Genomic DNA, 22674 nt, shown 5'->3' with positions numbered 1-22674 from the left:
GGAGATGGTGAAAGAGGGGGAGGGGGGGTGAGAGAGAGGGAGAGAAGGACTCATCCCATCCTGGCGCCTGCTTGGCTGCTGCGGGGTTCCTGCTCTCAGCTTTCGATTCCTCCCCTTGCCCCCCCCCCCGAGGCCCCCTTGTTAAAAGGGTGGCCCCAGTGGCTGGGGAGGCCCTGCTGCCAGCATGGGGGGGCTGCGTAGCCTTGGACTGTGCCTGGGTGAGGACATGGGGGGTGCAGAGCTGGGGGAAATGGAAGGTGTAGAGATGGGAGGCAAATGAGGGGCACAGAGGTGGAGGCACATGGGGAGGCAAAGCTGGGATGCATGGTGGGCAGAACTGAAGGAAAAGGAGGGGTACAGAGCTGGGGGCACACAGAACTGGGGGGAAAACATTTTATGTTGTGTGTCAGTGGGCTGGGGGGTCCTGAGGGTCTTGGATGGTCTGTGGATGTCTCTGTCTCTTTCCAACTCCTACTTCTCTCCCCCTCAGCTTTGTGCTGCGGTGCCGTGATTGGTTCTGGTATGTTGGGTGTCACTGGGTGTCAGTGGGGTTCACTTGGGTGTTACTTGGGGTCATTGAGTGTCCTGGATGTCAGCAGGGGTCACTGGGCATCACGGGGGGTCACTGCGTGTCCTGGGATGTCCCCACATATACCATTTGGGTGCCCGGGGGACAGCAGTTGCTGGATGGGCAGGCACCAGGGCATGGGCAACAGGTGGGATGGTTTGAACTGGGCAGACTGGAACAGTACTGGGCAGCCTACTGGGCAGCCTAGAATTGTACAGGACAGACAGGCTACACAGGGACTATGCTGGGTCACCATAGTGGGACTGTGCTGGGCAGACTGGGGCTGTGTTGCAGCTGTGATAGGGCTGTTCTGGGCAAACCGGGACTAAGCTGGGCACACTGGAGCTGTAGTGGGGCTGTTCTGGGTAGACTGGGCCATGCTGGTGCTGTGCTTGGCAGACTGAGTCCAAATTGGACAGACAAGGGCCAAGATAGGAAGACCGGGCCTGTGCTGATGCCGAGCTGGGGCCAAATGAGGCAGGTTGGGAATGAGACCCAGAGACCCAGACAAGAGCTGTGTTGTGGCTGTGCTGAGCACACCAAGAGTGTGGTGGGAATACTGAGACTGAGCAGGGCAAACTGGGACTGAACGAGGCAGTCTTGGGCTGAGCTGGGTAGAGTGGGGCTGTGCTGGGACCATGCTGAACAGACTGGGGCTGAACTGGGCAGAGTGGGGCTGTGCTTGGGCTTTGCTGTGACTGAGCTGAGCAGACTGAGGCTGAACTGGGCAGTGTGGGGCTGAACTGGGCATGCTGGAGCTGGGCTGGGGCTTCGCTATGACTGTGCTGAGCCAGACTAGGCGCTGTACTAAACAAACTGGTGCCGCACTGGGCAGACTGGGGCTGTGCTGGTCAGGTTGGTGCAGCACTGGGAGGGCCACACTTCACTCTCCCACTCTCCCCAGCAGTGCCTGCCCAGCTCTCCGGCGGCCATTCCCGATGCCAGGGCCGCGTGGAGCTGCTGCAGGCTGGCTCCTGGGCCTCGGTCTGTGCCGTGGGCTGGGACCTTGCAGCTGCCCGCGTCCTGTGCCGCCAGCTGGGCTGCGGCCGCCCCCGTGCCATCCCGGTGCCCTGCAGCCCACCCATGACTGAGGGGAACGCGGTGGGTCTGCGTCAGGTGCTGTGTGCAGGGCAGGAGCTGGACTTGGAGCACTGTGAGCTGCAGCCAGGTGACGCTGCGTCCTGTCCGTCCAACCACGTGGCTGCTGTCAACTGCGAGGGTGAGCGTGGGGCAGGACCGGGCTTTGCAGCCTAGCGGGGATGTGGCGGGGCCTGGGGTCATGGCAGGGCATGGGAGGGGCACTGTAACCCTTATGGGGTTACAGTGAGGCCTGGTGTCATGGTGGGAGGGAGACGGTGAGGTCTGGTGAGGACACAGGGAGGCCTGGGGTCATAGCAGGGCCTGGTGGGGATACAGTGAGGCCTGGTGTCATGGCGGGGCCTGGTGTCACAGCAGGGCCTGGAGGGGACACAGTGAGGCCTGGTGAGGACATCAAGGCCTGGGGTCATGGTGGGGCCTAATAGGGACACACTGAGGCCTGGTGAGAACACAGTGAGGCCTGGTGTCATGGCAGGGCCTGGTGGGGACACAGCAAGGCCTATCATGGCAGGGCCTGGTGTCTACACACTGAGGCCTGGCATCATGGTGGGGCCTGGAGGGGACATGATGAAGCCTGGTGTCACGGCAGGGCCTGGAGGGGACACAGCGAGGCCCGCGTCACATCAAGACCTCGTGTCACTGCTGTGTCCCCGCAGAGCCCTTCAGGCTGCGGCTGGCCGGGGGGCCCAGGCGCTGTGCGGGGCGGCTGGAGGTGCAGCGAGCCGGGCGCTGGGGCACGGTGTGCGATGATGGATGGAGAGGGGCCAACACGGCTGTGGTGTGCCGGGAGCTGGGCTGCGGTGAGGCGCAGGGCATGGATGGGAAGCGGCCACGTTTCGGGCCCGGTGTTGGGCACATCTGGCTGGATGACGTCCGATGCCGAGGGCAGGAGAAGAGCCTGCAGGACTGCGCGCACCGTATGTGGGGATATCATGACTGCACCCATCGCGAGGATGTCGGAGTTGTATGCCAGGTGTGGGGCTGCCGCCACAGCTTGGTGATGGCCGCGGGGCCCTGTGGAGCAGGGTTCAGCCATGCTCAGTCTTCTCTCCTTACAGGATCCCTGAGCATCATGGCGCTGTCCCCACTAGTGTCAGGAACTGCATCTGTCCCTCCTGCAGCATCTGTGTGAGGAACCCAAACGGGACCCCGAGCCCAAGCAGGACTGCAACTCAAACAAATCCTGAGTGCAAACAGGATCTAAAGCCAAACAGAACTCTGAGCCTGAGCTGAACTCTCTGCCCAAACAGGACCCAAAATACAAACAGGACTCCCAAAACCAGACAAGATCCACAATCAAAAAGGACCCAGAGCCCAAACGAAACCACACATCCAGCCAAGACCCAGAGTATAAACACAACCCAAACCCAAACAGAATCCAGAGCCCAAACAGTATCCCCTGCCCCAAAAGGATCCTGAGTCCAAACAGAACCCAAAACCAAACAGGTCCCCAAGACTAACCAGGACTCAAAATATAAACAGGACCCCTGAACTCAGGACCCAAAACAGAACAGGTCCTTAAGCCCAAACAAGATCCCATCTCCAGACAAGACCCAGAGCCCCAAGAGTCCTGAGCCCAAACAGGACCCGAAACCAAACAGGCCTTCATCCCAAACAGAACCCAAAATACAAACTCCCAAACCTAGATAGGACCCAAAAGCAAAAAGGACCCAGAGACCAAACAAGACCCCACATCCAGACAGGATCCAGAGCCAAACAGAACCCCAAACCAAATAGGAGAGCACAAATAGAGGAGCACAATCAGGATTCCCTGTCCAAAGAGAACTCCCAGCCCAAAAAAGACTCAAAATGCAAGCAAGACCCCCCAAATCCAGGCAGGGTCAAAAATCAAAAAGGATCCAGGTCCTCAGCCCCATCTGCTGCCACCCCCCACCCCACCCCTATTCCTTTAATAATGTCATTAAAAGCGAGCAGCATCCATGAACATGGAACCTGCCCAGGGCTGCAGGGATTAGGGCAGTGGGGTGACATTGGGATGGAGTGTCACACTGGGTGCTGGGGTCCTGGCTGGCCCAGGTGTGCTGCTGAAGTCCCCCTGTCCTGTCTCCCCCTCCCCCCCATGGCCTCTTGACCCCATTATGAAACTACTCGTTAGTGCTAATCCTACCAGCCACCTGTCTGCTGCCGGCACCTGCTGCCAGGGCATGGGTTCGGCACCCAGCCAGCAGCTCTGGGATGTGGGGCTGGGGCCAGTCCCTGCTGGGGGGGCAGCTGGGGGGGGCAGCCAGAGGGGAGATGGGGTGCGAGTGGGTGGATATGGGGCAATGGGAGACCATGAGGTGGGTTATGGGGTGAAGGAAGCCGTTGGTTTGTGGAAGGGCAAGGAGTGGGGGTACTAGGAGCTGTGGGAAGGGAAGGGAGTGAGGCAATGGGGCTGGGAGGGCACATAATTGGACAGTGGGGGCAACGGGGGCAGGGTTTACAGATGTCACAGCATGGAGGAGTGGGCAGCAGTGCAGCAGCTCAGCAATGGGGGCATTGGGGTTTATGGAAGGGGGAGTGGAGTTTGCCCCCAGCAGAAAGGGATGTGGGGGTCAAGCCCAGGGGCACTGGGCTGGCCTTAACTACTGAGGCTCGGCACGAGGCCAGGTCCTGGCTGCATCCCCAAGGCTGAGCTCTGCCACCTGGCCCTGGCTATTTCTGTGTCCCAGCAGCTGTCGGTGCCCCCGCCCCCAGCCACCCCCGCAGGGCTGGATGCCATGGGGTTGGCGCTGGGCCTCGTCTCTGCTTTGGGCTCTGTTGATGCTTTTCAATGGGGCAGGATGGTGACGGAGCAGTCAGCCCCACACCCGCTGCCCCATAGCAAGGGGACACCCCTACCATCAGCATCTGCTCTCTGTAATGGGGTTGGAGAGGACAGGGTGAGAGGTGCAGCTCAGTGACCTTTCCACGTGCCAGCAGGGCCTGCTAATGTGCTGTCAGGTGTTAATTATGTGTCAGGGGTTAATTATGGCCCAGACAGCTGGGGTCAGGGCAAGCAGCTGGGATAGGGGAAAGAGCAGGTGGGGAGGGAGAGGGAACAGCTATGGGGAGAGAGGGAAGGATGGGGCTGTGGGAAATGGGCTGGGATGTGGTCTTGGGAAAAAAAAGGGTGTGGGAAAAGGGGAGAGAGTGGCAAAAAGTTGAAGGGAGGGAGGGGAGAGAGAGTGATACAGTCATGGGGACTGGGGAGAGGCAGGAATATGGCTGTGGGAAAAAGGAGAGGGAGAGATGGCACAGTGGGAAATAGGGAAGAGGGAGGGATAAGGATGTGAGGAAAGGGCATAGGCAATGGGGAAAGAGTAGGGTATGGTCATGGGAAATGGGAAGAGGAGGGATGAGACTGTGGGAAGGAAGGAAGGATATAGGGATGGGAAAGATAAGGATGTGAAGAATCATAGAATGGCACAGAATGGACTGTAAAGCCCATCTAGTTCCACTTCCACTACCACAGGATTAAAAGGAGAGGAAAGGATGTGGGCATGGGAAAGGATGAAAGAAAAGGGGTGGGAGAGAGATGTGGATATGGGAAATGGAAGAGGAAGGCATAAGGATGTAGGAAAAGAGAAAAGGAGGAGAGATATGGGTGTGGGAAGTGGGGAGGAGGAGGGATATGCCCATGGGATAGGGGGAGAGGAAGAGATAGGACTGTGGAAAATGGTAGAGAGAGGGGTTATGGAAAGTGGGGAGAGGGAAGGCATAAGGATGTGGGGAAAAGGGGAGAGAGAGAGATGGGGCTGTGGGAAATAGGGAAAAGGGAAGGGTATGGATGCAAGAAAAGGGAGGCAAAGAGATATGGGCATGGGAAAAGGGAGGAATGTGGATATGGAAAATGGGGAAAGGGAAGCATAGGGATATGGAAAAAGAGGGCGAAGAAGGTAAATGAGTGTTGAAAAAAAGGGAGAAGGGTGATACAAGGATGTGGGAAAACGGAGAGGGAAAAGTATGGATGTAAGAACTGGGGCTGTGGGAAATGAGAGATGGGGGATATGGAAGACTGGAAGAAGGAGGTATAGGGATATGGGAAACGAGGAAGAGGAAGGGATATGATAGAGAAAAGATAGAGGAAGGATATGGATGTGGAAAAGAGGGAAAAGGGAGGTATAAGGATATGGGGAAGTGGGGAGAGAAGGATGTGGATGGGGGAAGTGAGAAGAAGGAAGGATATAGGGATAGGAAAAGGGGGAGAGAGAGACATAAGGATGTGTAAATTTGGGGAGAGGGATGTGGTTGTGGCAACTGGAAAGATGTGGTGGTGGGAAACAGGGAGATGAGGGAGGAAAGCCTGGGAATTCGAGGGGGAAAAATGGATGTTGGAAAAGGGGGAGAGACAGAAATGGGCTCTGCAGCCCCACGTCTTTTGGTGCAGCCCCACACCTTTTCATGGAGCAGGGGCAAGTTTGATTTTGGGACACCAGGCAGCCCACACTAAGAGCAGAATAAGGGGGAACACGCAGATGCATCCTTTGTGTTCCCCTCACCCTGAGCCTGACTAAATCACTAAAACTTATAGAACAATGATCAGTATTAATAAAGGTAATCCAATGTTTAATAATATTGAGTTTAATCTAGTTAGTCTTTCTTTAACCTTTAGAACACTGGGACATACAACCTCCTTATCTGTGGACTTAGGAGAAGCTAAATTTTCACTCCATGCTGTTTCATGCTCTGGCTGTCTGTTTGTCTGTCCCATGCTGCATGCTCTCCGTCTGTCCCCACACAGTGCCCTCGCTCTCTTTGCATCTCATGCTGTCTCTCTGTCCCCGTGCAATGCTCTATCTCTTTTTGCATCCTGTCTGTCTGTCCACACACCGTGCCCTGTCTGTCCTGCCCCTTCCTATCTTTGGCTCTCGGCACGCCTTGTGCCTTGCACATGTTCCCAATCCATTGGGACAGATTAACACGGCCCAGCGCTGCCCTGGGTCCGGCGGTGTCGGAGTGCGCAGGAAAATCTGAGTCACGGCCACGGGCGCCGTGGGGCTGGTGGCACAAAGCTGTGCTGCAGGGACACTTCAGGGACTCAGGTGAGGCTGCTTGCTTGTCCCTGTGCAACCCCGACCTGTGTTTTGCTTGTGGCTTCCTTACAGCCCTGCAGCAGGGCTATGGGGGAGCACAGGGCTCTTGTTGCTGTCCCGTATATCTGGTAGTGGCAGCAGGTCAAAGATCCTGCTGCACAGCTGGGGATGGAGGAACGTGGAAGTGGCAGAGCTGACCCACTGCCATGCGGTGACATGGGGTGAGATGTGGGGCTGATATGGGGCAGTGTCACAGCTCTGCATGTTCCCCTTTGGGATGCTCCCTACATCTGGACAGGGATTGGACTGGGCTGGGGTGCACTGATCTGAGTTAGACTAGGCTGAATTGGGCTCAAGTGGGATGAACTGGACAACGCTGGGCTGAATGGGCTCAACTGGGCTGGACTGGGCTGTTTTAGACAAGATTGGTCTCAGCTGCACTAGGCTGGGCCAAACTGCTGTGCACTGGGCAGTGCCATCTGGGTACTCCCTCTGCATGCCCTGGGGCCATTGCAGCATGGTGTTGGTCTCTGCAGGGCCATGGCAGAGCCGGAGGAGGATGAAGAGGACAATGCAGCAGCTTTGGAGCAGCTAATGGTGCAGGCAGGCCGGGCACTGCAGTGGCAGGAGCTGGAGGAACAGTTCTGCGTGCTGGGCGAGCTGGGCAGCGGAACCTATGGCCATGTGGTGCTCACTGAGCCCCGGGATGGTGGTGAGCAGCTGTGGGGTCTTTGCCCCAATGCTGCACCTCATGCTTGTGTAGTGCATGAGGACATCTTTTGCATTGGAGTTGCATGCTCACCGTGTGCGTGGGAACACATTTCACAGCGGGGTTGCATGCTTGTGATGTGAATGGGGACACCCTTTGCATTGGAGTTGCATGTTCATGATGTACATGGTCCCAAAACCTTGGTGCTGACCCTCTCCCTGCATCCCAGGCTCGCCAGTGGTCCTCAAGCTGATGCTGAAGGAACGGACAGAACGAAGAGCTTTCCTGCGGGAGTATTGCATAGCCCGGTGCCTCTCTGGTCACGCTGCCTGCATCCATGCCCTCCCCCTTGCCTTTGAGAACTCCACGCATTTTGCCTTTGGGCAGGAGCTGGCTCCCGCTGGGGACTTGTGCAACCTTCTCACACCAGGGGTGTGTGTGCCTCAGGGCTGGGGGGCACAACAGTGTGCTGGGGAGGAGAAGGGGCTGGGAGGGTGTTGCAGTGGGTACAGGGAGGGGGTGGGGAGCAAAGCGGACCTCGCGGTGGTGTGAAATAGTGGGGAGGATGTGTGTGCATGGGGGAGCTCTTTACCATAGGGAGCATGTTTGTGTGATGCATGGGGACATCGTTTGCAGTGGGGTGTGTATCTATGGCGTTCACGGGGAGGCCTTCTGCAATGGGGCAGATGCTCATGCAGTGCACGGGGACACCCTTTGCAGCAGTGTGCATGCCTCTGGTATTCCTGAGGAGATCCTTTGCAGCGGGTTCCACAGCCACGTATTTTTCAGTATGGTGCATGCCCACATTGTGCATGGGAACACGCAGTGCATGCAGAGTGTTGCATGGACACCCTTTGCAGTGGAGTGCAATCTCATGTGGCGTACCAGGAGCCCCTTTGTGGTGCAGGGGTACCTCTGGGAGCTGCTATGGAGTGTGTCCCATGCTGGTGACATTGCTGCCTTTCCCAGGAGGGCCTGCCTGAGGTGCTGGTAAAGCGCTGTGCCTCTCAGCTGGCCGAGGCACTGGATTTCATGCACAGCCGGGCCCTGGTGCACCGGGATGTCAAGCTGGACAACGTGCTGCTCTTCGACCACGAGTGCCGCCGTGTGAAGCTGGCTGACTTTGGGCTCACCCGCCTGCAGGGTTCGGAAATTGGTGCCATGTCTGGCGCGCTGCCCTACGCTCCGCCGGAGCTCTGCTTGCTGCAGGGCTCTGACACACTGGAGCTGGACTCCAGCCTGGATGTTTGGGCTTTCGCTGTGCTGCTCTTCTGCCTCTGCACTGGCTGCTTCCCTTGGGCTGTAGCTGCCAGCCCTGACCCCCAGTTTGAAGCCTTCAGCGCTTGGCAGGGTGACACGGTGGGACGGGAGGCACCAAAGTCTTGGGGTGGCTTTGAGTGTGGGGCACAGGAGATGCTGCAGCGCCTGCTGCGGCTCGACCCTGACCGCCGCAGCCCAGCCATCGAGGTGCACAAGTACCTGGCCGTGCCCTGGTTAACAGCACCCAGCAGCAGGGATAGGACCGATGGCGCTGATGGGCCGGGGGCGGTGGATGGTGATGGACGTGGAGGGGGGGATGGTGATTCACACGGAGTGGTGGATGGTGGCCCTCATTCACCCCTTGCTAGGGGTTCAGGGGATGATGGGGAGTGCGGTGACAGCAGTTACGGGGAGGGGAACAGCGTGCCCACAACACCCGCCAGCGCCATGGCCCTGTGCCACTAGCTGGCATTTCCAACATGGCACGGAGGTGTCCTTGGGGGTGTGGGTCTTCTTCTTCTTCTTGGAATGCAGCACAGAATGGAAGTGGAGCTGGATCCAAATGCACGTGGAGAAGATCCAAAGGAGGCCACAAGGATGCCCGGAGGGCTGGAGCATCTCTTCTAAGGAAAGAGGCTGAGAGAATTGGGCTTGTTCAGTCTGGAGAAGACTCCAGGGAGATCTCATTGCAACCTTCCAGTACTTCAAGGGAGCTTATAAACAGGAGAGGGAATGACTTTTTGCACAGTCTGATTGTGATAGGACAAGGGAGAATGATATTTAACTAAAGAGGGAAGATTTAAGTTAGAAGTTAGGAGGAATTTCTTTGCTCAGAGGGTGGTGAGGTGTTGGAACAGGTTGCCCAGAGAAGCTGCAGTTACTCTATCCCTAGAGGTGCTCAAGGCCTGTTGGATGGATTCCTGGGCAACCTGGGTGGCAACCAGCTTGTGGCAGGGAGTTGGAAGTAGATGGGCTTTAAGGTCCCTTCCTAGCCAAGCCATTCTATGATTCTGTGTTTCTTGTGAGCTGGAAGCCTTGGACTCCACTTGGTCCCCTGGGTGAGAACATCAGGGGCAGGAAGCCAAACCAGGAGCACGCTGTGGCAGGGGGAGGAGAAGAAACACCTCAGGCTGTATTTGGAAGAGGTCAGGGACCCCAACCCCACACTTTGCACCCTATTAACACATACAATGGCAAAGCACCCGAGCAACAAACAAGCAAGAGAAAGCCAAGTAAAGAGCAGCCAACAGGACACAGAGAAATGAGAGGAGAGCAGTCAGTCAAAATTGTTAAGGCTGGTGCAACAGCTTGGTGGAGGTGGGTGGTAAAACTGCTCATCAGTTCTGCAGGGGAACCCAGAAATGGATCTGACATTCACTCCTTTCATAAGTGTGTGAGGAGGATGTCAGCCTGCTGTGATTAGTTAAGATGCCAAAGGATTTCCTTGGGAGTAATGAGGTGAGGAGACAAATGTAAGCACTCCAGGCACACAGATAGGTTGGGAAGAGCTGTGGGGCAAATTCCTAGTGCTTGAGGGAGAGATCAACCTGGAATACAGCTCCCTCTGAACAACTCCCTCTCATGGCTCTGCCAAAGGTGGAAAATTTGCACTGAGAGGATGGGATGTGGATATACAACAGAGACAGAGGGAGAGCATATTGGATTGGCTCTGCATGTGGAAGATGCTGGCATGTGAATGGACTTCAGGGTCCTGAAGGGATTAAGATGTTCTTAGCACTCCTTTACCAGGGAATATAGCAATGGGACAAGGGGTAATGGCTTTGAATGGAAAGAGGTGAGATTTAGGTTAGATATTAAGAAGAAAGTTTTTGGGATGAGGGTGATGAGGCACTGGAACAGGTTGTCCAGAGGAATTGTAGATGCCCCTTCCATGGAATTTCTCAAGGCCAGAATGGATAAGGCTTTGGGAAATCTAGTGGGAGGTGTCCATGCCCATGAATGGGCTTAGAACTGGATGGTCTTTAAGGTCTCTTCCAACCCAAACCTTTCCATCATCTCTGTGATTCTATGGCTAGAATTCCATGACTAAACTTTATGATCTCAGGCTAAGCAAGAAGAACACTGTTGCACAGTGGAAGGGGAGCTGGAAATCAGCTGAAATGCTGAAGCTTAATAAAACTCTCTGTGTTTTGCCTTTTTTTATAACTGTTTTCCCACAAGACAGTGGCAGGACAAAGAGGATTGATTTTAAAATAAAAGAGGGAAAATTTAGGCAATATATTAGGAAGTTGTTTTTTTGAAGTCAGAGGGTGGTGAGGCAATGGCACAGGTTGCCCAGAGAAGCTGTGGGTGTCCCATTCCTGGAGGTGTTCAAGGCCACATTGCACGGCGCCCTGGACAGCCTCATCTAGTGGGTGGCAACCCTGCCCATGGAAGGGGGGTTGGAATTGAATGGGCTTTTAAGGTCCCCTCCAACCCAAGCCATTTTATGGTTCTACGATCTTTAATGTTCCTTCCAATATATAAACCTTTGTATAATCCCATTACCTTTAAGATCCCTTCCGACTCAAGCCATTCTGTGATATTTACTGTCCTTTCTAACAAAAGCCATTCCACAGTTCTATGAAGGAAGGGGACAGAGGAGGCACAGGGACGCGGAGGCAGAGCCCAGCAGCTGGGCTGCACGCCAGGCGCCCGAGATCGGTAGCCGAAATGCGTGCGGATGCTTTTCATTTACACCTGCCTCTCCTAAATCACAGCCTGAGGGCTCTGGGCCTGCAGGCAGCGACGCCAGGCTGCAGGAAAATCTCTCATCCTGCAGAAAAGCTTATTAATTTGAGGCTTCACAGGCTGAGATTTCACCTCTGCAACTTTCAGTGCCCAAATCCCGGTGAGGTGCCCACAAACCATCTGCAACCAAAGGGATGGGGTGGATTCCTGCAATCTGTTTCTGAGTTCATCCCATGCAGCTTGGCTTTGCAGGTGCAGAATCCCCCCTGAGCATTATGGCTCATCATGCTGCAGCCTGCATGGGAAGTGACATTCAGTGGGCAAGGGAATGTTTGCAACAAGTATTGCATGGAGGAGTCTGCAGCACAAAGACAGACCTACCAAAAGAGATCTATGACCTGGGTCGAATGGGGCCCTGGCCAGCCTGGTCTAGTATCAGATATGGAGGTTAGCGGCCCTACTTGCAGCAGGGGGGTTGGAGCTTGATGGTCCTTGAGGTCCCTTCCAACCTAAGTCCTTCTATGATCTGCATGAATGTGAGTGCCAAGCAAAAAACACAAGAATGTCAAGCACAAAGATGTGACCTACTGCTCCTCAGTCACTGAGGCGGAACCAGCAGGAGGCTGCTGATGCTACGTGCAACGGAGGTGCAGGATGCTGCAGGTGGTGATTCCTTGAGCCACCTCCTAGATTGTGCTGATCAGTTCCTTTCGCTGGGATTTGCTCCCTTATGTGCAAAAAAGAGTAAGAGGGGGTGATGCAGCCGGGCTGCAGAGCTGCAGGATTAAAGGAGAGCTCCACAAGGGATGGATGTGCCCCATGTGATCCAAAGGAGGGTCCTGAAGACCTTTGGGGGAATGCAACTGTGCAAGAACACCTGGCATCAGCTGCAAGTTGGAATGGTTGTAAATGGTGAAAGCTTATGGGGCCAGGATAGGGAAAGCCTCACGGACCCCTAGACTTAGCTCTAGGGTTCCTGTTTTAGGGTGGGCTGTAATAGCAGAAAGAAGATAGGAATAAAACTGGGATAGATCAGGTGGAGAGCTACAGCTGGGAGGACCACAGCATTACCAAGACACAGTGCAACATAAATTCAAGCTTTTAAGTGTTCCCAAATCACCCACAGAGAGTTCTGCTCCCTGAATGTCCCCAGTCAAAGACCAGACCTCTGGGCAAAGACAAAGCATCCACTTTTCTTTGTCTCTCCATGAAGTGAGGCACGCAGGGATACAATCATCCCTTTTGGAAAGCTGCTTTTTGGAAAAAATGTGCCTTGAGGAATGAAAGTTATTTACAAGCTTTGCTCAGCTTCCAGACCTTCGTGTTTGGAAGAAATAGCTGATTTCCCTGCCCATTGCCAGGGAAACGAGCAGACATGTTGGATTCCAAGCTCGCTTTCTCAGCAGGAGAAAGTTCTCAGACCTCAGATATTAATGGTAAAATTAATACTTAATATTTTCACTGCATGAAAATGCTGAAAAGAAAGTCTTTCACCGCATGCTTATTGTCATTCAGGCTGCCCTTATGGGATCCTTATGGGACGGTGCAGAGTTACAGAGCTGCTCTTTGTGCCCTCAGAATTTCTTGAATGGGTTACTGGCAAGGCCAGTGATTTAGTGCCATTTTTCTCGATTATTTTTTATTAATCCTAATCTATTCATAGTGTTTCTCCTCCTCAAAGGATATGAGTGGTGCAGATAGAGCAGTGTAATGAAAACTGAGACTCTTCTTCAGAATGGCAGTGGGTTACTGCAAAATCCTATTATATCAATATATTAAGTTATATGAAGTTATTATAATTTAGTATTGTAATATACATAATATTATACATATATAATATTATTATATTAAGAGTTATATTAAGGATCTGGCGATTCAGGTCTCTGGGACTGTTTTATGGGATCATGTTGAAACCAGCCCTGCTCTGACAGTCTTCTTGGTGCTTTTCAGATTTGAACAATATCCTTAAACCCAGCTGTGAGCCGTCTCCTTGTCATCAGTGACAACCAGGAATGGCTTATTTTTAAAATCTCATCATTCATTAAAATACCTATCAAAATATTTTATCAAAATGTTATTTTTTTAATCACTGCAGGGGGGGGGGGTTGGATAAAGACAGTGTCCTTTCTGTTTCCTTTGGTGTTACACAGGCTCCCCCAAGAAGCACAATGTCCCAACAAGTTCTAAGAAAAGGAGCTTTGGTGCTCAGCATCCCTGTCTCTTCCAGGCTTGGAGATGGAAAGAAAGCAGTTGTGCATGGTGTGGAGTGCAGTTGTAGGGAAAACATGCTGACTTCTGCAATTTTCATCCTTGTTAAACAAAATTGTGAGAGACAGAGATGTTATGATTACTGCTGAAAGCCACGAAGGCGATATTCTACACTTTCTTCATATTGCTGTCTTCTTCCTTATGTTTTCAAGCTTCAGGCTATGAAAGTGCATGAAAAAAAGCTGATTAATTTCCCTCATAAACTTTCTTCTTTCCCTGAAGGAGAGAAGAAGCCAAAACTATGAACTGACTGCTGACTAAAAGGTAGTGAAACTGCTGATTTCTTATTTTCATTGCTCGTGGGTGCTTAGAGACCAAGTTACAGAGAGAGGCCTGGAAGAGCAGAGACACCTTCTGTGCCTTTATTTACCCCTCCTGATGAATTCAAAGGGCTCTTTTTGAATCCGGATCCAAGGAGAGCTCACCACCACTAACTGCAGTTCACAGTGCTGAGATGCATTTTACATTTGCATTTCTTTCACTGGAGTATAACTCTTCCATTTTAACAATTTCATTGTGCAGAAAGGAGGAAAAAATTAGGGGTCTATTTAGAGGACTCACATCAGGACTGTGAATAACAAACTGCTGTCAACTGTGGGAGACTGGGTATTGCATTTACTGGGCTATGTTGCAATCTGGTGAGAAAAGCAACGCAGCAAATGAGTACAAAGGTTGCCAAGCTGTGCTGAAATTTCATTTCTTGTCTTCTTAAAGCTGGAAAGTTCTCTTTCTCATTTCCTCACAAATATCACAGTTATGGAATCACAGAACAGCTTGGAAGGGTTTGGAAGGGACCTAAAATGTGATCCAGTTCCAATCCAAGTTGATATGCATTAGACCAGGCTTTCTGGGCCCCCAGTCAACCTTGAAGGTCTCAAGGGATGGAGCATCCACAGCTTCTCTGGGCATCCTGTGCCAGGGCCTGTCCCTTCTGATTAATGCACCATAGAATTCTTTCTTTTTTTCCACACCCTCACCAATTTCCACTATCTGTACATGTCCTTATCCCCCAGTTTGACCATCAGGTCTTTGCCCAGCCATGCAGATTTCCTGCCTCTTCTGTTAGTTTTCCTATACTGGGGACAGAGAGCTCTTGTGCTCTCAGACAGGCATCTTTAAAGAGTTGCCAGCTTTCCCCTGCTCCTTTGTTTTTAAGGACAGCTTCCCAGGGAATCCAACTCAGTAATCCATTAAATAGTCCGAAGCTTTCACTCTAAGGTCCTGACTTTGTTTTTTTCCCAGGACCATCCTCCTCAAGATCACAAACTCCATCAGAGCATGGTCACTACAGCCCAGAGAGGCCTCCAATCTTAACGTCCTTAATGAGCTCCTCTCTGTCAATGAGTACCAAGTTCAGAAACACTGCTCATCTCTCCTTATCATCAAAGCACTCCAGGAGTCTTCGGGATTGCTTAAAGACTGCTACACTGCTTTCCCAGCCACTGAAGTGCTTGAAATCCCCATCAGGATGAGGGTCTGCAGGCACATTTCCTGCAGCTGAAGCAATAAGCCCTCATCCACAGGCTCCTCTGATCAGACAGCTGTAGTAGAGCCCCAGATGTCCTTTATTGGTCTGGTCCCTCACCAGCTCTCAACCTGATCATGGCTGTTTCTCAGAGGCAGCTCTTTGCACTCTATTCCACTCTATCCACTCTGTCCAGCTCTTAACACAGAAGTGGATATGTCCCCCTAATCTGCACAGTGTGTTTGAACTGAACACGTTGTAATGACAAAAATTGGCATGCAATATTGGTTTGCAAAATTGGCATAGATGTCCAATAATCTCTTCCTCAAAATGTGGCTACACATGAACTGAGCAAGAGATGGTGATACAAGATCTAAAAAATAACGTATATTCAAGGAAATTACATGGAGCCTGGGAGAGCTTGTACAATGTCCTTTCAGGGCTGGTGAAGATGCATAACATCTTGAGCACCACCGTGGTTTGAGTAGGCCAACATTCACTAATTGTGAGGTGCCAGAACTTGTGGATGTAGTCCTGAGTCTCTGTGTCGTGTTGCTCACTCCTGGACTGCGTTCCTTTTTACCAGGTTATAAAGTTATATTAGAGCTGTTATATTAGAACCTACAATATGTACCTTCCAAATCTCCAATGTCCTTTGCACAGCACGTAACTCCTATTTAATTCTCACATTTGGGTGCCTGTTGGATTCCTTGGAGTACTTCAGCATCTGTTTTTCTCCCACCTTTCCATCTGATTCCCTCCAAACTTTCTTCCTGAGCAGATCCCTGTTTCCTTCCCTGAAGAACCCAGACCCAAAGTACTGCAGATGTGTTGTGACCTTGTGCACAGACTGTTCGCAAGTTTTGCACAGAGGTCACCCAGGAGGACATGGTCCACAGGTAGCACAACAGCGACCTCCTCTGCTAATTTTAATGTTCCCACCTATTTAGCCGGTGCAGTATGAGGCCGAACCGGAGCATTGCAACGGGGATGAGAGATACTGTAGGTTTGGATTTCTCCTCAGGATGCTCTTTTTCACACTCTCTGGCTCTCCTGCCTTTACTTTCTTAAGTCACCGAGTGTCACTCCCATTCCCTGATGCAGATCCCACAGGCCTATGAAGAGATAATGAAGAAACTGTGCACCATTGCTGTACAACAGAAGTTGCCAGCCCATTTCAGTAACTCGGAGACAGGCATGTATGCAAACATTTTCCATCATCTCATCTCATTCAGCAGTGACTGACAGTGCTCCCCAGTTTCCTCATTTTGCTCTCTCCTTTTGCATAGAGACAGGTTGTCTCTTTTCCATTGCGTTCACTTCAGCTGAGACTCTCCCCTGGCTTTCATCTTTCGTGATGCTTATCCACTAGGAGGATAAACCTCTTGGATACCAATGCTATGTAAACCCACCTTAATGGCTAAGACTAATGAATGCAATACTGTGCTCCACAGCCTCTCTGGCAACCTGTTCTACCACTCCCTCACCTGCACAGTAAATAAATACTTCCTGATATTTTGTTTTGTTCCAGTTTGTGCCCATTGCCTCTTCTTGTGGCCTGTTGCACTAAAAAAATCCTGGCTCCATCCCCTTCCCACTATCCACTTAGGTATTTACGCACACTGGTAAGATACCCCCTGAGCAGTCCCAGCTCCCCTACCTTCTCCTCATAGGAGAGGCGTTCCAGTTCTTTCATCATCTTGGAGGCCAGGTCTCTCTTGTATCGGGGGGGGGGGGGCAAGAATTGGACCCAGAACACTAGGTACAGCCTCACCAGTGCTGTGGAGAGGGAAATGTTCAACTCTCTTGACCCGCTGGTGATACTTTGCCTAATAAAGCCAATAAGATCATTGGCCTTCTTAACAGCAAGGGCATGTTGCTAACTCATGACTAACTTGGTGTCCACCAGGACTTCCTTGATTCTGTTCTGCCATCTGCTTCCAGTTGGGTGCCCTTGCATGTCATCATGCACTGGGATTGTTCCTTCTCAGGTTCAGGACTATGCTTTTCTCCTTGGTGAACTTCATGAGATTTTTGTCTGCCCACATCTCCAGCCTCTTATGGAGCAACAGAACCACAGAATCACTTGGGTTGGGAGGGACCTTACATCCCACTTGGGCTGGCTGCTACCCACTAGATCAAGTTGCCCAGGACCCCCTCCAGCCAGGCCTTGCACACCTCCAGGGATGGGGCATCTACAGCTTCTCTGGGTCACCTTGTCTGAAAAGCCTGGTATGCAATACAATCATCACACACTCAGGAGAGGCACTGCATACTTATTTCAGGATTGTGCTAGCCTGGGTGCTCGGTGATTTCTCACAGATGAAGCACATGTCAGGCTGATCTAGTGACTGGCAATCCTGCCCACGGCAGGGAACTTAGAACTAGATGATTTTTGAGGTCCCTTCCAACCCAATCCATTCTGTGATTCCATGAATGTTCCTTTCAAGGCCTACTGCCACCAGGAAGTCCCTGAGGTACCCTGTTCATCACTGACCTCCAGGTAGACTTTGCACCACTCACCACTATCCTCTGGGTCCAGCTGTTCAGACAACTTTTGATCCACCTCTCTGTTTGCTCATCCTGTCCCTACCAACACCTTCCCTCTTAGGGTCTTATGGGTGAGAGTGTCAAAGGCTTTCCTGAAAAACAACATTCACATAACCCACGTCATCCATTGGAGAAGGCTGGAGATTTCATCATAAAAGTGTCATAGGGCAGACATGACTTCCCTTGGTTAATCCAGGCTGATAACTCTTGATGTTTTTCTCTGTTCTGCAATGGTGCAGCATTGCCTCGAGCACTGTGTGCAGTTTGGGTTCTACAACATCAAAAGGACATAAAACTATTCGAGAACATCCAAAGGAGGGTTATGGAGTTGGGGAAGGGTCTGGAGCGTTAAGTGTGTGAGGAGATGCTGAGGGCACTTGGTTTGTTTGTCCTGGAAAACTGGAGATGGAGGAGAGGCCTCAAGGTGGCCTGTAATTCCATGACTCTGACTCCGTGACTATTATTTATTGACTCTGGGACTCTATAGTTCTATGGTTTTCTGAATATATGATTTTATTATAACTTCATTGCTTTACAACACCGCCATAGGGCCACAGCTCCGAGGTGCTGAGCTACATCTACCATATTCCCTGTTCTTCCCACCAGGAGCATGCCCCCACCAAGTACCAGTGCTGAGGGGCCCTGATGGGAATGCAGTGAGAGCCCACAGTGCCTTTCAGCCTAGCCCTGAACATGCTTGCTCACCCCAGTGTCTTCCAGTCCTACCCCAGTATCTCCCAGTGTCCCCCTGGTCCTGCCTGTCCGGTGCCAGCCCCATCTCACTGCCTCTCAAGCCTACCCCTGTACCCCCACAACTCCTCCATTTCTCCCCACAGGACTCCACACCCCCTGTCAGCAAGGTGTGATGGCAAGAGTGAAAGGAGGACAGAGCGAGGGGACTGAGGAGGCTCTAGAATGTCACAATGCCCACTCTGTACTCCCACAGTGTCTGCTACCTGGTGGTGGCTTCCATCTTTGTGTGCACCAAAGAAGCCTCAGCCCAATGAGACCCCACTAGATTTCTTTTTAGGGGAGCACAACCCCATCAATCTCCATGACCCAACACTGATCCCACTCGGCCTCCCATCCCAAACCCCAACTATTTTGGGTTAGGTCATGCAACCCCAAACCCCAAATCTCCCCCACAAGTTGATCATTGAGAGCCTCACCAACCTCCTGGACTCCATGATGGCCCCATCACTCTTCAAGCAGCTCTCCTGCCTTCTTCTGTGTCTTAGTCACCATGGTGTCACCTCTGAGGAGCTGGAGCAGGGCATCTGTGATATCCTGCTCACCTATACCCTTGCCCAGGTCACCAGTAGAACCCAGGGTTTGAAGATGACACAATGATGTTGATGTTGATGATGATGTTGACAATGAGACAGAATCAGAGTTGAAGGGGTCAAAAGGGACATCTGGAAATCATCTAGTCCAGAATTCCCTTGATTAGTTTGCACTGGAAAGCAACTAAGCAGGTTTTGTTTATCTCCAGAGAAGGAGACTCCACAACCTCTCTGGTTGCTCCAGAGCTTGCTCCACTGTTCAATCACAGTGAAGAATTTTTTCCTTATGTTCATATGGAACTTCCTGTGTTCCAGTTTTTGCTCACCACCCCCAGTTCTGCTGCTGAGGCAGAAAAGAGCCTGGCTCCATTCACTTGACTCCTGTCCTTTACTTATTTACAAGCACTGACCAGGTCTCCTCTCAAGCCTTCTCTTCTCCATGCTGAACAGTCCCAGGTTTTTCAGCCTCGTCCAGGGCCCTCTTCATCTTTATTAGCCCTCCCAACCCTACTCCTACCCCTAACGCTACTCCTACCCCTAAACCTACCCCTAGCTCTACCTTTAGCCGTTATCCTAACTCTAATTTTAACTTTCACATCCCACTGGAGCAGTTCTCCACCAACATTTATGCTGACCTAAGACATCCCAAGCCAGGACACCAGAACAGAGAAGGACACAGCGACACCATGGTGTCAATGTGTCTTGCCATGCTGCTGGTTGTCAGAGTTTTCTCCATGCACTGAGTCTTTCTGAAAGAATATATGCAACTTGTGAGGGTTAGAATATATTTATTGTTTATCATATGTAATCATGAGTTAGTTTGCAAGCTGTAGAACACTGTTGGCCCTGCAGCAAAGCCACGAGGTGGTGATTCCATTTCCCATGGGATCCATCATCACCATCCACTTCCTTCCAAAACCACTGGAAAAGCCTTGCTGCATCCTTGCTGAATATCTCCCAGGGGATCCTTTTGGCAGCAGTGGTGCCCACCTTCCCTCACATGACTTTGTTGTAGGGTGGTGGATTCATGTCTTCAACCTGGACTTTCAGGATGGCTTTCTGGTTGTTGGACATCTTGGCTTGAACACGAATGTACTCGTTGGAGACCTCCAGGGTTCCATGCTCATACCCCAGCGCGGCTCGCTGGAAGAGCGAGGAGCCGCAGTATGGTTTACTCTTCATCGTCTTGGAGAAGATATCACTGAGGATTCCCAGGTGGTTCTCCTCTGTGAAGATCTCCAAGGCAAACTCAATTTTGTAAAGGATGTAGTCAAAGGGGTTGGAGAATGTGATGGCCAAAAAGAAACCACCAGCCTTGCAGACCACAATGCCCACGCTCCCTCGCAGGCTGTAGGGAGTTTTTGCAAAGGCACATATTCCTTTGGAGTTCGGGCCAATTTGAAAGGGCAGCGTGGTCTGGATCTTGCCACTGAAGCAATAACTCCTGTAGAAGGAGGGTTGGTGAGAAAGGGCAGCTGGAGCCCAGTGGATGGAGGCACAAGGGCAACTCATTTGCAGAGGTGCTGAGTGGGACTCAGAGTTCTCTAGAGAGCAGGCAAGCATTGCCAATGCCAAGCATCCCTGAGTCAGAATTACCACTCCCAGAATCACCAGTGCACAGCATCACCAGAGCAGGCATGACAGAAAGGGAGCTCAGTGTCCCTACCAAGTCTCTTTACCCTTTACCTTGTTGGACCCAAGCTGTGCCCTCTGTGCACATGAACCTCATGCAGTCCTACAAGGAGAAGTGCAGGTGCAGCAGCTGGGCAGCAGTAACTCCAGCACTGGGTTATGCTGGGGGCACCCAGCTGGAAGCAGTGGCAGAAAAGGACATGATCTGCAATGTGCCCTTGATGCCTATGAGGCTGAGGGTGCTGTGGGCTGCATCAGGCAAAGCACTGCCCAAAGCAAGAAGAGATCCTGCCCTTCTGCTTAGCACGGCTGAGCTCACACCTGGAGTGCTGTGTCCAGTTCTTGCCCCCAGGAGAAGGGAGACAGCGTAAAGAGTTCTACAGAGGTCCATTGAGATGGTGAAGGGATAGGAGAATCTGTCCCCTTGGCAGAGCTGGGACCACTGACACAGAAGAGGAGTGGCTCTAAGGATTCTTATATAGGTATCTGATGGGGGGGAAACAGCAAAAGAGAAAGGAGCTGTAATGCTTGCACAGTTTGAATGTGTGCTCATGACTGGCTGCTCCAAGCTGGAAGGGACAAGAACTCACTGATGACAGCGGGGAATCTAAGCAAGGCCTCCAAGGGAATAAGCAAAGAATAAAGGCACAGAAAGAATTGGAGAAGCATGGGGACAAGGAAGGAATTTCTTGAAGTGTGTGCAGCTGTACAGTGCAAACTGAGGATGGTCCACCACAAGATGGAGGAACATGCTGGAAATTGCTCCAGCACTTGGCACTGAGCCTCTCCATTGTCTTTGGAGATATCCCTCATAGGCAGGGTGGCAGAAAGCAGCAGGGGACAGAGGGGTACCCACCTGAACTCCTTCAGTGTCACTGTCTTGGTCCTGTTGATGATCTCCAGGCCCACGCTGCGGCACACATCAATGTTCTTCATCAGGCTCTCCACACTCTCCCCCAGTTGCCCAGGGTTACAGCTGTCATTGCAAGGCTTCTCCTTTTCTTTTTTCTCCTTTAGTGGCATCTTCCCCACTCAGTCCTGGGAGCAACACTGTGGAGCTCCAAAAGTGCTGCAGTGGTGCAAAAGCAGCAAAAACAAAAGTGGTGGCTTCCTATGGGAGCTCAGAGCAGGGCATGCAGTGCTCCTCCCCCACATCCTGTAGGGCTTTGCAGGTCTCTCTCAAAGGACAGCTTTTACACAAGGAAGTCCTGGGGGGAGCGACTCAGAGGGCTGTGCTCTCCTGCTCCATCCCCAGCTCTGGTTCTGGGAGGATCCAGCTGGAAAATATCCAGAATTCCAGGGCTGAGGTTTTGCTGATGCTCAGAAAACAATAAATGCTCCTCCCACATCCTGCCCATGGAGAAGTAATTCAGGGTATCTGCTAAATACAAATTTAGTTTTCCTGTCCTTGATTAGTCCTGATACTTTTTGTCCCAATGTTATTTGTTGCACAGCTCACATTAAGGTATAGGTTTACACATGGAAGTAGAAGGGTCACAAGCAGCTGTGAATTCAACTGCTCCATGTAAATTTATTGCTGAGCGGCTGTGTAGCACTGCAACAACACGTTTGCAATGCAACAGTGTGTTTGCAATGCAGTGCAACCCAAAACTCATTCAGAGTGATTCTGTGTGATCTCTGTGCACTGTGGGAAGAAGTGGGCTCCAAAGCTTTGCAAGGATGAAGATAAAGTGCTGAATTAGACATCACTTATACAGGAGATGCCCCAGGCCACTCATCATCTTTGGGCCCAGTTCCTTCTCTGCCTTGAGCTGCGGTGCCCAGAATTGGACTCAGCACTCCAGATGTGCTCTCCCCAGGGCAGGGTAGAGAGGGAGGGTCCCCTCCCTCGACCTGCTGACCTTGCTCTTTGTAATGGCCCCCAGGATCCCACTGGCTCCTGGTCAACCCATTGTCTGTCATTCAGAGTCAGTCTGGGTTTGTGAAGGGTAAAGTCCAGCCTTGGTAATTTGATCTGCTTCAATGACAAGGTTGAGCCTCTTGTTTAGCAATGCTTTTGCCTTCTGAAAATAAGTATGAGAAGTGGAGTGTTGCAGGAAAGCTTCCAGTTTCCCAGGTAAAAGAGAAGCAGGAGCCACTGCTGAAATGGCATTTCTCATGGGAATGCATCTAAA

At 51.8% G+C, this 22674-nt stretch overlaps 4 protein-coding genes across 6 annotated transcripts; 2 read left to right on the top strand and 2 right to left on the bottom strand.

Moving 5' to 3' along the window:
- Positions 1-125: 125 nt before the first annotated feature.
- Positions 126-3823, top strand: LOC125685597 (CD5 antigen-like). 2 transcript variants are annotated; one of them, XM_048928848.1, is made up of 5 exons: positions 126-218; positions 491-520; positions 1476-1787; positions 2323-2639; positions 2725-3823. In XM_048928848.1, the coding sequence occupies exons 1-5, from the start codon at positions 185-187 to the stop codon at positions 2731-2733; spliced, it is 702 nt and encodes a 233-aa protein (XP_048784805.1). In that variant the 5' UTR covers positions 126-184; the 3' UTR covers positions 2734-3823. The 2 variants fall into 2 exon arrangements, with proteins under 2 accessions (XP_048784805.1, XP_048784804.1); XM_048928847.1 differs by having other exon boundaries at positions 139-218; positions 1473-1787.
- LOC125685595 (uncharacterized) lies at positions 2573-6258 on the bottom strand. Its single transcript, XM_048928845.1, has 2 exons — positions 4508-6258; positions 2573-2680 (listed from the first exon to the last, which is right to left on the bottom strand). The coding sequence occupies exon 1, from the start codon at positions 6127-6129 to the stop codon at positions 5062-5064; it is 1068 nt and encodes a 355-aa protein (XP_048784802.1). The 5' UTR covers positions 6130-6258; the 3' UTR covers positions 2573-2680; positions 4508-5061.
- A 2-nt stretch (positions 6259-6260) lies between these two features.
- SBK3 (SH3 domain binding kinase family member 3) lies at positions 6261-16535 on the top strand. 2 transcript variants are annotated; one of them, XR_007373479.1, is made up of 5 exons: positions 6261-6690; positions 7218-7393; positions 7620-7822; positions 8360-16273; positions 16364-16535. XR_007373479.1 is itself a non-coding variant. In XM_048928844.1 (4 exons), the coding sequence occupies exons 2-4, from the start codon at positions 7222-7224 to the stop codon at positions 9113-9115; spliced, it is 1131 nt and encodes a 376-aa protein (XP_048784801.1). In that variant the 5' UTR covers positions 6261-6690; positions 7218-7221; the 3' UTR covers positions 9116-16535. The 2 variants fall into 2 exon arrangements, 1 of the variants encoding a protein (XP_048784801.1); XM_048928844.1 differs by having other exon boundaries at positions 8360-16535.
- A 3146-nt stretch (positions 16536-19681) lies between these two features.
- Positions 19682-21806, bottom strand: LOC125685598 (uncharacterized). Its single transcript, XM_048928849.1, has 2 exons — positions 21396-21806; positions 19682-20351 (listed from the first exon to the last, which is right to left on the bottom strand). The coding sequence occupies exons 1-2, from the start codon at positions 21560-21562 to the stop codon at positions 19904-19906; spliced, it is 615 nt and encodes a 204-aa protein (XP_048784806.1). The 5' UTR covers positions 21563-21806; the 3' UTR covers positions 19682-19903.
- Between the last annotated feature and the right edge of the window lie 868 nt (positions 21807-22674).

Source organism: Lagopus muta, chromosome 28 (genome assembly GCF_023343835.1).
Source record: "Lagopus muta isolate bLagMut1 chromosome 28, bLagMut1 primary, whole genome shotgun sequence".
NCBI lineage: Eukaryota > Metazoa > Chordata > Aves > Galliformes > Phasianidae > Lagopus > Lagopus muta.
The sequence above is the reverse complement of the archived record's forward strand: the minus strand, read 5'-3'. Positions and strand labels throughout refer to the sequence as shown.